This window comes from Carcharhinus amblyrhynchos, chromosome 23 (assembly GCF_965287045.1).
Source record: "Carcharhinus amblyrhynchos chromosome 23, sCarAmb.v2.hapA, whole genome shotgun sequence".
In the NCBI taxonomy this organism is placed as follows: domain Eukaryota; kingdom Metazoa; phylum Chordata; class Chondrichthyes; order Carcharhiniformes; family Carcharhinidae; genus Carcharhinus; species Carcharhinus amblyrhynchos.
In genome coordinates this window covers 25,283,731-25,297,649 of record NC_137346.1, presented here as the reverse complement: position 1 = coordinate 25,297,649, position 13,919 = coordinate 25,283,731, and the positions used below count along the sequence as shown (strand labels likewise).

The window sequence follows — 13,919 nt, the reverse complement described above, 5'->3', positions numbered from 1 at the left end:
TGAAGAAGAGTGCCATTTGGAAGAAATGTGCCACTACAATTCAAAACAAAACTGATTTATAAATACTAAGTTCCCACTTTACTGTATTAATTCAAATTAGATAGTTCAACATTATCAATGCAACAAAACAGAATTATCAGACAGAATTCTAGGATGAAAGTAGGATCTAAATTGAAGCTGTGATTTAAACAAAAAGCTTTGTTACTTAGATTGAGTGCAGTGCAGTGATACAATCCCAACTGATGTTACTACTGGATGGAAGGTTCCAGAATGGACCCTGGCTCAGAAGACATTATGTTTACGATTTTTAGAAAATGTGGATGAACAGAGTCACAGGACTGTCAATTAGCTTTTAACAAAAGCCATTTATTAAACCCGAAAAGTTTGACTATAATACTTCACTCCCATTTATTTTCACAAATGTACATGGATTGTAATGATAACAGTTTACAAAATGTGTCTCATGCTATAATGTTCTCAGTAAATACACAGTCCCTGTAAACCAGCAGGTCAACTGTGATCAGATACACCTCACTCTAAAACCAAGTGGCCGATGTCACCTAATTGAACTTCTGTGGATTTTTCCTCAAATAGTTATTATAGTGTGAGACAACTATTCTCACTGGACTCTGGCTTCCACAAAAGTGTTTCCAAACTCCACTCTCGAAAACACACAGCTTATCATTGTGTGGAAGATGATTCTCTCAGCTATATTCAGCAAGAATCCATTTCCAGGATTTCCAACTCTCCTTTCAATATTCTTGCCTAGAATTGCTGCATACATTCAAGCTTACACACAATCTCTCAGGTACTCAGCCCCAATAGACAATTATTTTCCAGAATGCACTTTAACTTTGTTCAGTTTCTGGTTTCTTTATTCCTTTAAATTCAGTTTCCTGGAACTTCTCTTTTCAATCCCTGGCTTCGAGAAGTAATTGTTCTTTAGGGACTTGCTTTCTTGCCCATTGCTCCATTGTTCTGCTTCAGAACAGGTGACAGAGCTGCCCAATCTCTAGCTTCCTAGCTCCAACAGCTACGGATCCAGTTAAACTCAAAACATCTCGCTGACTTAAAAAGTGACCCCTAGCTACTAAGCAAAAACTCAAGCCTTCTCTCCAAGCTCTTGTTTACTTTTCACACTGTAAATACCATAGAGACACAGTGCAAAATGAAACAAAAACCCTCATACGTGTAAACACCTTTGTTTAACATCATTCTAAATAAAATTGAGTTTAAACCTTTTCTTACACTGAAACACAAAATTAAACTCATTTAAATCAATACCTTGTTTCTAATATCCAACAATACATAGATAATTTAAAATTATCTCTGATTCCTGACAGCAGGGACATTTTTAGCTACTTAAGTGTGGAACACAAAGGAAATAATTTTACTTGTTAATGTGCCTGCAACCAATGGAGGAAAATATTTATGGGGAGCCAAGGAAAAATAAACAAGAATATATTGGATTATCTCAGGGAGACCTTACAAAATGTCTTTTTAAATCCCTCCAGCAAGGACATATGGTTTACGCCACTTGTATTGGGCAATCAGAATTCACATTAATCACTCAGTACTCATTTAAAACTGCTTTATTTTTTAACTCCTACCCAAATTTCTATAAACTAAAGCATTTGACAAATAGTCCCCTGGGCTTGATAAGAACAATGACCCAGAAGGTTTGCTTTCATTGTCAGTTAAAGATTCTTCTTGATTTCTACAGCATAACTAATCTGAAACAAGGGTAATTGGCGCAAAAGATTGAGGAATTTTACGTACAAATTACATCCACCACAAATTAGATCTCCATAATCTATGCACTAATTGATCCTCCACATAAAACTGGCCTCATTCCCAAAACAGACGAATCACCACTGAGAGATGTCAAGAACTGTGCTCAGTAGGCAGCTCTTTTGGTGCTAGGATGCTACAAGGCACTTTTTAAAAGCTTTTCAACTTAATTAAAAGATGGACTACTGTACTCCAAATAACTAGCAAATCGTTTCACATTTAAGAAGTCATTTTTAGCTATTTAAAATCACTATTAATAGATGGTGGGTCAGCAGTTTGATAGAAAATTCTTTATTTTTTGCAAAAAGCATATGAATCAAATCACATCACATTAGCACTCAAACATAATGAAGGAAAGGTGCTATGCACCCATGCTAGTTCATGACAGAATTTCATTTGCACATCAAATGCAATGAGCAGAAACTCTTCAAAACTGGTGCAATTCTGGATGCAGTTTGCACTCAGATCACCAATTGTAGCAAAGTACAAACTCTATCCATGCTGTAACTTTCAGCAAGTCAATGCCACATGAGATTAATGCAAAAAAAAAGGAGCATCTTGTTTCTGTCACATTTTATGCATCTAAAGATGTGCGGGTTATACGGACTGACCAAACCAAATTTCTCCTCAATGTCCAAAGGTGCGTAGATTAGGTGAATTAGCCATGGTAAATACTCTTGAGTTACAAGGAAAGGGTGTAACTGATGGCCTGGGTAAGATGCTCTTTTGGCGAGTCAGTGCAGACTCAATGAACCGAATGGCTTCCTTCTGCACTATCGGAATATATAGTTCTATGTTCTTGCATCAACGCATAGTACAAAGCTCTGTGGCGAACCTCAATTCAAATTTCTTGTACTGAAACAAGTGCAAATGCAATTATAAATTTACTTATGAAACAACCGTATGTTTAAAAACTGGTTATGATTATCTAGAATGCACTTCCTGAAATGATGGTGCAAGTAGATTCAACAGTTGGAATGGCCTCCTTTTCAATTTTAATATTCTATGATTCCAAGTTAAACCAATAAAGCTATTCAAAACACTGAAAACTTTTCTCTTACACCTACAGCTTTGAAATATATTTTACATTTAAAAATATAATTGGTAGTAATTTGATTAACGTGAGCAGTTCTGTTAATTGGAGGGCTGCAGCACTGTCACGACAAATCCAGTTTGGTTAAGTGAACTGAACATACGATGAAAGGCTACATTAGATATGCCTGATTCAAGCAACTTCTTATAGCTTAGATCAAAAACAAATCTTTCATAATTACATCCAAGTTCAAGAGGCAAAATATGCTCTATAAACTGCAATTTCCACAAACAGAATTACACAATAGTTCAAACAACACTGTCAAGAGAAAAGGATGAAAGAAAACTTTAACACAAACTAAATGGCAATTTTACATTTTTGTGTTTTATGGCATGGCCCAGAAAAGAGTCAACAGTAACAGCGAAGATCTCCTGTATTTGTTTCTTTAAGAAAATGGACCAAATGATCAGTTTTATATTTGTTGTTTCAAAGAGATGTTTATTTACTGAATTTCAGCTTCCTAAATGACTGCAGCAATATCTACCAGCGGTGAGTCTCTGTCAAACTTGAAATAATTCTATTTAGCCTTCTTCCTTCCCTCTCATGAATCGACAAAGTTAAATTATTTCATTAAAAACAAACATTTACTCATTTTTCAGCAGATGGAAGGATACACAAATACCACCCCCCCTTCAATATTCTACATGCAGTTAATAACTGAGTATTTAAGGTAATTTTACTTTTAAATAAAACACATGCCACATGAGATATTGGAATTCAAGTACAAGAAAAGATGTAGATCCTTTAAGCTTAAAAAGTTAGAACTGTATGAAAAACTGTTCTTTGTGAACAGTGAAAGGATGCAAATCACTTGCACTTAATTCTGAAAAAGACGGGAGAATGGGCAGAATTTAAAAATTCAGCACTGTATGATTTACCTTTATACCATGATCCAAATATATTCCCCCCCTCCAGTTCCATCTTTTCAATCCATCCTTGAATACATTTAAAATAATTTCTTACCTAAAACAAATCCAAATTGGATTGCTTTCTCTTTTACATGAGCATCTGACTCTTCAATGTACGAACAGCGCCTGCTAAAGGAATTGGCCAGCACAGAAGCAACCTTCACTCCATGGTCCATTAAAGCCTGGAAACAGTGATGCAGAAGATGTCTGGAAGAGTTAGAAGGGTACTAATTAGGCATAGATTAAAGTACAATTTAAACCAGCTTAAAGATTCCCCACTATTTCATATCGATTATTAAATAAGTGATATAAATAGTTGTTTCATTTTCAGTGGAACACAATGCCTTCACTGTATGCTGGCTCAGAGCCAGAGATGCAAGTCAGTGTGGATAAATTTTCCACGGCTTGTGACAACTTTGGACTCAACATCAACATCAAAAAAAGTGGTGTCGAGGTCCTCATCGATGACGATAGACGAACAACAGGACGTTAATATATAGGACAATGGCAACAAAATACTAGATAGTGCTAATAAACCTGCAGAATCAACATGTTTATGGCAAATTCACTTCAATATATATGTGTGAGGTGTTGCATTTTGGTAGCAGAAATGAGGTAATATAAATCATGCACTAGCCTGCTCCTCTTGCACCATACACAGAACCCATAATCACAATCAAACGGCAGAAACTACAAGCATTGGACCAGTTCACTTATCTGAGCAGCACCCTCTCCCAAGCAGTGACTACTGATACAGAAGTTAACTGCAGAATAGCAAAGGTAAGTTCTGCTTTCGGTAGATTGCGCTCCACCGTATGGGAACGTTGAGGAATCAGCCCAGCAACAAACTGAAGGACTACAGCGCCACGATACTCACTACCCTCCTGTATGCCTGTGAAACATGGACTGTGTGTCGAGGGCATGCTAGACAGCTCAATCATTTCCACGTGACTTGTCTTTGCAGGATGTTACGCATCCGATGGCAAGACAAAGTACCAGACACTGAAGTTCTCTCTAGAGCAAGTCTACCATCAGTCCACACACTGCTGATGAGAGTGCAGACCTGGTGGGCAGGTCACGTCATCCTTATGTCAGACAAGCTATCAGGAATGACCCAAGCAGCTCCTTTTTGGGGAACCCTCTACTGGAAGACGCTCACATGGAGGGCAGAAGAAAGGACACACTCAAGGCCTCCCTGAAGTCGCTTGACATTGACACGACCACCTGAGAAACGCTGGCACAAAACCGCCCCACCCGGCGCTGCCTCATCCACAAAAGGCTGTCAAGTTCACGAAACAAGGTGTATCGCTGAAGCACAACTTAAACGTGAGTTGCACAAGCCCAGAGCCACCAGCGCAACAACTACAGTGTCTACACAAGTCTGTCCGATACACGCCAGGACATTCCGTGCCTGAATTGGCCTCATCAGTCATCTTCGGACACACCGCAGCCAGCCTCAAAATGACTAATGGTGTCGAGGTCCTCATCGATGACGATGGAACAACAGGAAGTTAATATATAGGACAACGGCAACAAAATACCAGATAGTGCTAATAAACCTGCAGAATCAACATGTATATGGCAAAATCACTTCAATATAGGTGTGAGGTGTTGCATTTTGGTAGCAGGAATGAGGAGGTAATATAAATCTTGGAAAGAAAAATCTAAATATTTCTCCACAATAGATGGAGAAAAAAGGGATCCAATGATATTAACACGTCATTAATAGGAACACAGGTGAAAAAGTTCATTTGTGGAAGGGCTTCAAAGCAGAGAAGTCACGTGAAATGTTTACAGAAATTTCATTAGACCACATTTAGATAATTGTGCACAGTTCTTGTTCCCAAGGTTTACAAAGGATTACAAGCATTGCAGAAACTGATTTATGAAAATGATACTGGAATTCACAGAGCACTGCTATCAGGAATGCCCAAATAGGCTGAGGCAATTCTCTAGAATGAGTGGACTGAGAGATTACTCGATCAAGGTCTTTAAAATTACAAATAGATGCAAGAGGACAGTATTAGAAAGGTTGTTTTCACTTGACTGAGTTTAAAACTAATAGCAATAAGTACAAAACAGTGACTAATAAATCCAGTAAGAACTTCATTACAGAAATGAAATTGTGGAACTCATTAAGCTTTCTCCGAGTTTTCTGTGCAATTTAATTCCTATATTTTTTGTACCACTCTCTGGTTTGAATGCTTCCCTGCAAGGTGCAGTATAACTAAGGCTCCACAAATTTCAGGGACACACTCTCTGACTTGTAATCTACTTACTGATATAGTCACATTATTTACAGTTAAAGTTTGTGAGATCTTGCTTCAACAAAATTGCTTTATTTCCCATGACATAATAGTGCCTACACTTTCAAAGACGCTTCTATATCTGCAAAGCAATTTGTCCTTCCTGAGATTGTGAAAAGCAGAACATAAACAGAACACAACAGTTGGTAAAACTGTTCATTGGCATGATGTCAAAAAGCCAAACAGGCATTGGAAAGTTAAGACAGGGTGCCAATTTATAAATGCCATTTATAAATTCCATTCTTTGCAATGGAATGTTATTAAGTACAAGACTACCTGTATTTGTCTACCTGTGATTTGTCATGCTGAATCTTTGTATCTCTTTCTGCCTCATCTATTTCTGCATTGTTTATACTATGCTTAAGACAACCATTTTCCTTGTAGTGTGTTTTTCAAATATCTGTAATGAACTTCATCTGCTATTACTCCGCTACATACAGATTTTATTTTGACTGTTACCTCCAACTCAACTGCTTTGCCTAATAGAGTACTCCTCTCCAAGTATCAAATCATTTCTAAAATATAAAGAACAAAGAAAAGTACAGCACAGCAAAAATTCTGAGAGGCATAGACAAGGTGGATAATCAGAGGCTATTTCCCTTCTGGCCTTCCAAGCCCATGTTGATCATGATGCCCGAACTAAAAGAAAACTTTCGACTTTACTCAGACTGTAACCCTATTTCTTTCCTGTTCACCAACCAGACGTCTGTTAAATGTTGTGACTGTGCCTGCATCCACCACTGCCTCTGGCAGCGTGTTCCAGGCACCCACCACTCTGCGTGAAAAACGCCCCCTGCACATCTCCCTTAAACTTTACCCCTTTCTCACTTTGAAGCTGCGCCTCTTTGTAATTAACATTTCTACCCTGGGAAAAAGCCTCTGACTATCCACCTTGTCTATGCCTCTCAGAATTTTGTAGACCTCAGGTTTCCCCTCAGCCTCCATTCTTCCAGTGAAAACAATCCTAGTTTATTCAACCTCCTTATAGCCAATGCCCTCGATACCAGGCAACATCCTGATGAACCTTCTTTGCACTCTCTCTAAAGCTCCCACATCTTTCTGGTAGTGTGACGACCAGAACTGCTTGCAATACTCCAAATGCAGCCTAATCAAGAGTTTACATAGCTGCAACAAGAGTTGCCAACTCTTGTACTCAAACTTGACATTTAAAAAGATCATTGCATTTTAAAAACTGAAAAGTTCAGTTTTCTTCAAGTTGGCAGTTTGCACTGGGTTGAAATCAAATCACAGAATTTGTGTGTGGTTATCTATTAGTATAATATGCTTTACTCCTGGTTGGCTATGCAGTACTCCATTTGCCTTGCACATACTTGAATCTGCATATAGATTTAGCTATATAATGATAATGAATACATTGTTTTGCAATCCGGGGCCCATGTAGACTGTAGGGGCTTTCCAGAGGCTTGCAAAATAGTTGAGCAATTCACAAACGCGTTGCAGCCAGACGTAGGCTAACTGCAAGCCCAAAAAGGAGAACAGAGTGTGACCAGCACATATCCAGCATGAAGAGTGCACACAGAATGGTGAAAGTAGGCAGACAATCAGATTGCTAAGTAGACCAGAGATCTGGTGATTGAACAAAGCTGAACTTGCCCTGTAGCAAAGAAAAGCTTTTTAAATATTTAAGTATTATCTAAACTCAAAGAAAGAATACACACATTGGGAGAATTTTAGAACGTTAAAACTTAAATAGAGGTGTGTGCGGAAGGTCAGTGATTGGTGATCCATTTGAAAAGGGGTTCTTCAACCAAAAATGGAAGTAATAACGGGCAGAAAACTTGTACATAAGAACACAAGGAGTAGACTGCGCCACCATTCAATACGATAACAGCTGATCTTGGACTTCGATTTATCCATTCTTCTGTCTGCTCCCCATACTCCTTAACTCCCTGAAGCACCAAAAGTTTGTCTGTCCCAGCATTAAATATATTCAACAATGGCGTGTCCACCATCCTGTGGTAAAGAAAATTTCAAAGATTCACAACTGTTAATATGAAATCATCTCTCCTCATCCTGGTCCTAATTCTGATGTAAAACATGGGGCAAGAAATTTTAAGGGCTGAGCTGCATACTTCAATCCTGCTAATGCAACCTATACAAAGGCTTGCATTGCTGCAACACCTTTCACAACCTCAAGATGTTACAGCCAGTGCAGTATTTGCAAAGTGCAATTATTGTGGCAATTCACACTGCTACAAAATACGTTTATGCCTAATGACAGTATGTTCTCTTTTGCGAAGACAGGATTATTTGATTTTTGCAGACCCACTTTTTGGAGCAAATAACAAAAAGGTTTCATATGAATTTGTGGGAACATATGGTCCATCAAGGACCTACCGCATAATTGCTTGGACCTCATAGCAAGCATGAGCTAACGCAATGAATTGCAATAGATCAAGTATTCTTATCTGTGACTCAGTATGATTTTTATAAGAAAAAGGATATAATATTCAAGTTGGGTTAAGTAATCACTTAATTTATCCACACCATGTTTTTCTCTGTCATACATAGAGCAAGTTAAATAAAAAACTGTATATCATCCATGTGAAGAGCGATTCATAGGTAAAATACTGACAATGCTTTGATAATTTCTTTGTGGCTGCCTCTCTTGCTGCTCTAAAATTAACAGGTCAGTAACAAAAATTAAATATTCAAAGTAAGTAGGTCATAACATTCAAAAACCACATCACAAAATAACTTTAAAATTGAAGGATGTCTTTTCTTCACTCTCCTCTTCTGAAGGCACCATACGTTTCATAGCATAGTTCTGTGATGCAGATAACTCTCCAACTGCATTATTTTCTATATACGAGCCCAGGTCTATGAGACAATTTTTTTTATTCACTGAGGCCAATTGGAGCAGCTAAACTGCTGCCCTGTGGTTACATTACTTTGGGGAGTCCACTAACATTGACATATTTAGATCAATCTGTACATGCAAATAGAACGTGCATTTATCAGTACAAATTATACCCAGCAGGCAGGTCAACATAAAAATCTTGACTTAATGAAGTTTGCTCATGACATCAAAATGGCACATGAAATTGTGAAGGGTATAGATCAGGTGCCAGATTTGGTTTAATATAGAAATTTATGAAGTCATTCTTTTTTGGAAGAACAGAGAAACACTATAAATGGTAAGATTTTAAAGAGTATAGGAGTGGCAATTATTAAAAGCAAACACCACAAGATCACAAAAAGGTAAATCCCTTGTTTGTTTCTAGAGGTATAGAAAACAAAAAAAACAAAGATGTTAAGTTTGTGCAAGACCTGAAGGCTAAAGTCTAAAAATTGTATATTGTTTTGGGCATCTCATTATAGGTATGATGCAACATAGAGAGAGATTCAATAAATTAGAGCTTAATTTACCAGAGTTGAGAAAGTTACTGGATTATCTCATACATGTGTTCAGTATAGCAAGTAGTCTCACAACACCAGGTTAAAGTTCAACAGGTTTATTTGGTAGCACAAGTTTTTGGAGCGTGGCCTCTTCATCAGGTAAGTCTGTCACATCATGTGCTCAGTAATAAAGTGTTCCCAGTGGGAGAGACATATTAAGATGCCAAAAACTGGTAATTCGTATTTTGTGGAGTAACATTGCTTACTTGCTTTTTTTTAAATACAAGTCAATTCATTATCAAGTATTGCAATTTATATTGTGCGCAAAAATGTAGATTTATGTAATCAGCTCATGGCACCATAAAGGCATATTGGAGAGCAATGTTTAAGCTGCATCTCAGATGCAATGCACTGCTTTATCAGCTATATATATTGGCCCCATATGTATTAAACGTCGCTTATGTGGTTAGATGGAATGAAGCAGGGATTTTCTGTCAAAAACTTTCTTTAAATAATTCAAACTCCCTCTCCTTTTCTCAAATTTCACCAGTATTATAGATTTTTTAAAATATTTTTGTACTCCACAACTAGTAATTTTGGAGAATGGCCATTCTTCGAAACGTAATCCATATAGGGCTCTCTGCTCACAAAAACTATAGTTTATAAAATGCTGCAAAGTTGGGTAGAGTAATTGTAGATTGGTGTCTGTAAAATACTACGGAGAAAGCATTGCACGGTCCTTTTAAAAGGTGGTGCTTTTTCTGTTAAAGTTAAAGTAAATAAGACCCAAACTGAAACATTTGGTTCGAAAGGCCAAGCAGCAGTTTTTAAAAAGACGATGGGCTTCTGAATCCAGCCAGTTTGAATTAAGCATTTAGATACCAAGAACCATGGATAGGTTTATGGACGAAAAGGGATTGGTTTAGGTTAGAGGGTCATTGTTTTTTTAAAACTGGTCGGCGCAACATCATAGGCCGAAGGGCCTGTTCTGCGTTGTAATGTTCTAACCTATTAAATTTAAATCTGATGGTTTTGACAGCTGAGGGCCAATCCTATTGTGGGAAATATTGATATGTCATCACAGGTATGAAAGAAAGGGAGCAGTGGGACAAAAGGAGAGAGCAGCTGCCACCCACCACAGCTCTTAGCTCAAAGCACCATCTGGATAGCAAAGTTACCAAAGGAGAAAGTTCCAGGCAGAAAAATCAGAGAAGGCCCAGAATATTCCAGAGGAAACAAATCCTGGTTGCAATTTAGAGAGTAACTAAATGTATTTCTTAATGAGTGGGGATTGTATTTATTGGAACAGCACACATTAGAATCTTGTTTTATTCGGTTAACAGTTTAGTAACGTTGTTCATTATTAGTTAGATAAATAAATAGTTACTTGCTGATTTTACAGCGAGTCTCAGGGATTTATTTTGTATTTAACCACTAAAAGTCGCTGAAGCGTGGGTCACATTACTTCACACATACATTTTACAGATTAGAAGGCGAGGTACTCCTCTTTGGGTGTTTTAGTGTTAATTTCCAGTGGGAGAAATCAACCTCTGCTTTATAACAAAAATAATAAATGTAATAGAAATCAGGAGATCTCATTGAGACGTATAAGATGATGAATGGGATGGACAGGATAGAGGTGGAGAGACTCTTCCCGCTCAAAAAAGACAGTAGGACTAGGGGGCACAGCCTCAAGATAAAGGGGAGGCGGTTTAGAACGGAGTTGAGGAGGAACTTCTTCACTCAAAGGGTGGTGAATCTCTGGAATTCTCTGCCCGTTGAAGTGGTGGAGGCTGCCTCGCTAAATATTTTTAAGAAGCGGGTTGATGGGTTCTTGATAAGAGAGGGGATTAAGGGTTATGGGGAGAGGGCGGGAAAGTGGAACTGAGCCACAATAGATCAGCCATGATCTTATTGAATGGCGGGGCAGGCTCGAAGGGCTAGATGGCCTACTCCTGCTCCTATTTCTTATGTTCTTATGTTCTACAGTGCAAAAGGTGGTCATTTGGCCCATCGAATTTACACTGCCTCTCTGACAGAGTATTTTACCCAGCCCCATCTCCCTGCCCTATTCCTGTAACCCCACTAATCCCCTACACACCTTAGGAATTAAGGGGCCATTTAATGTGGCCAATTCACCTAATTAAGTCCACATTTCTAGACATTGGGAGGAAACCGGAGCACAAAGAAGAAACACACAAAGATAGGGGGAGAACGTGTAAATGCCATACAGTCACCCAAGGCTGGAATCAGATCAGATTATGTTTGGGAGAAGGATGTGTACCCATTAAAGTGTCCCAAGTCATATACAATGTACCACATATACTTTGTAGAGAAGACTGAAAATTGATGATCACTTGGAGGATGAGAGTGGTTTGGAGATTGCCAAGTATATTCAGCTGGCTACACTGGTGGAAACATAACTTTTGCCCTGCCCCAGGCTAAGAAGCAGCAACTTTATTTGCATTAAGTTAAATGATACTTTTAAAATAGATTAAATGTTAAGCCACTTCAAAAAAGCCATGTGAAACTGAACCAAAAGCTGTTATTGAAAGTTTGGTCAACAAATTGAGGTCTTAAAAGGGGCGAGGTGTCAAAGGAGAGAGGTGAAATAAAAGCATAATATAGTAAAATACTCAAGCAGGCCTGGCAGCATCTTGTGGAGACAAAACCAATTACGTTGCAATTCGATGACCTTACATTAGAACTGGAAAGAGATACAACAGATTTTATGCACCTCAAGGCAGGGAAAAGGGAAGAAGGATCTGGTGCCCTCCTCCATTGGGTTTCATTAGTGTAATCAGCTGGTACCAAGGCAATAGTCTGCAATGTCAGAGGCGGTCATGGTGTGTTTTGAAAGGACACGACAGCAATTTTTAAAGACAGGAGGATAGTACCTGACAAGAGGGAACCATTAACAATGCCAATTAGCATTAGGGACGGAAAGTTAAGTTGAATGGTTAGCAGTGTCAGAGAAATGGGAACAAGGGAGTATGAGCAAGGACATGATGACCTCAGAAAGGAAACAAGGAAGGTAGGTGAGGAACTAGACAGAACCAGGGCATGCAAGAGCTTCCGGGGACATTTGGGATATAGAGCAAAGTGTGGTTATGTTATTTCACTTCACCGACTGTCACTGCTTCCATCACTCTCGTAAGCATCAAGTTCCAGGTCATTGTCATTTGCTGCAACAAAATTTCATTCTCACATTTCCCCCTGTACCTCTTGCCTAAAACCATAAATCTGTATCTCCTTGTCCTAGTACCATCAATTAATAAAATAGTTTTTCTTTGTTTACTTTTTCTAAACCAGTCATAATCTTCTAAACCTCCATCAATTTTTCCCCTCAACCTTCCTTGCTGCAAGGAACCCAGCTTTTTATTATGGTTTAGGTCAGAAACTCCAAAGTGTTTTATTGCGTCCACCTGAATCATGAGATTTGCATCTTGAATTTGGCTAGGATAAGCATAATAGGTTTCACTTCAGGTATGATTCAAATGACCCACCAGGGAGCTTTTATCAAACGAAATTTAAGAATATGTTTAACATTTTGATTTATTATTGTCCCATGTGTTAGTATACAGTGAAAAGTATTGTTTCTTGCATGCTACACAAAGTATGCCGTTCATAGAGAAGTTTAGGGTGCAAAATGTAGTGTTATAGCCATAGTTAGGGTGTAAAGAAAGATTAACTCAATGCAAGATAGGTCCATTCAAAAGTCTGTTGGTAGCAGGGAAGCAGCCATTCTTAAGTCAGTTGGTACGTGACCTCTGACATTTGTATCTTTATCCTCGATGGAAGAAGGTGGTATGTCCAGGATGCGTGGGGTCCTTAATTATGCTGGAAGCTTTGCTGAGGCAGCAGCAAGTGTAGACAGAGTCAATGGATGGGAGGCTGGTTCATAAAACATAGAACACTACAGCACAAACAGGCCCTTTGGCCCACAAGTTGCGCCGATCATAGCCATACCTACCAGACCTATCTATAACTCTCAATCCCATTAAATCCCATGTACTCATCCAGAAGTCTTTTAAAAGACCCCAGTGAGTTCGCTTCTACCACCACCAACGGCAGCCGATTCCACTCACTCACCACCCTCAGTGAAAAACTTACCCCTGACATCTCCTCTGTACCTGCTCCCCAGCACCTTAAACCTGTGTCCTCTCATAGCGACCATTTCAGCCCTGGGAAATAACCTCTGAGAATCCACCCCTTCTATACCTCTCAACGTCTTCTAAATCTCTGTCAGGTCACCTCTCAACCTTTGTCTCTCCAGGGAGAAGAGACCGAGCTCCCTCAACCTATCCTCATAAGGCATGCCTCCCAATCCAGGCAACATCCTTGTAAATCTCCTCTGCACCCTCTCAATAGCTTCCACATCTTTCTTGTAGTGAGGCGACCAGAACTGCGCATGGTACTCCAAGTGGGGTCTGACAAGGGTCTTATAAAGCTGTAGCATTA

At 38.8% G+C, this 13,919-nt stretch overlaps 1 protein-coding gene across 1 annotated transcript in view; it reads right to left on the bottom strand.

The window, feature by feature from the left end:
- Positions 1–13,919, bottom strand: part of appbp2 (amyloid beta precursor protein (cytoplasmic tail) binding protein 2) — a 92,299-nt gene that overhangs the window by 32,477 nt on the left and 45,903 nt on the right. The window contains exon 3 of the mRNA XM_080210490.1: positions 3,848–3,999. Coding sequence (XP_080066616.1) covers positions 3,848–3,999 — 152 coding nt within the window. The remainder of the gene's footprint in view (positions 1–3,847; positions 4,000–13,919) is intronic.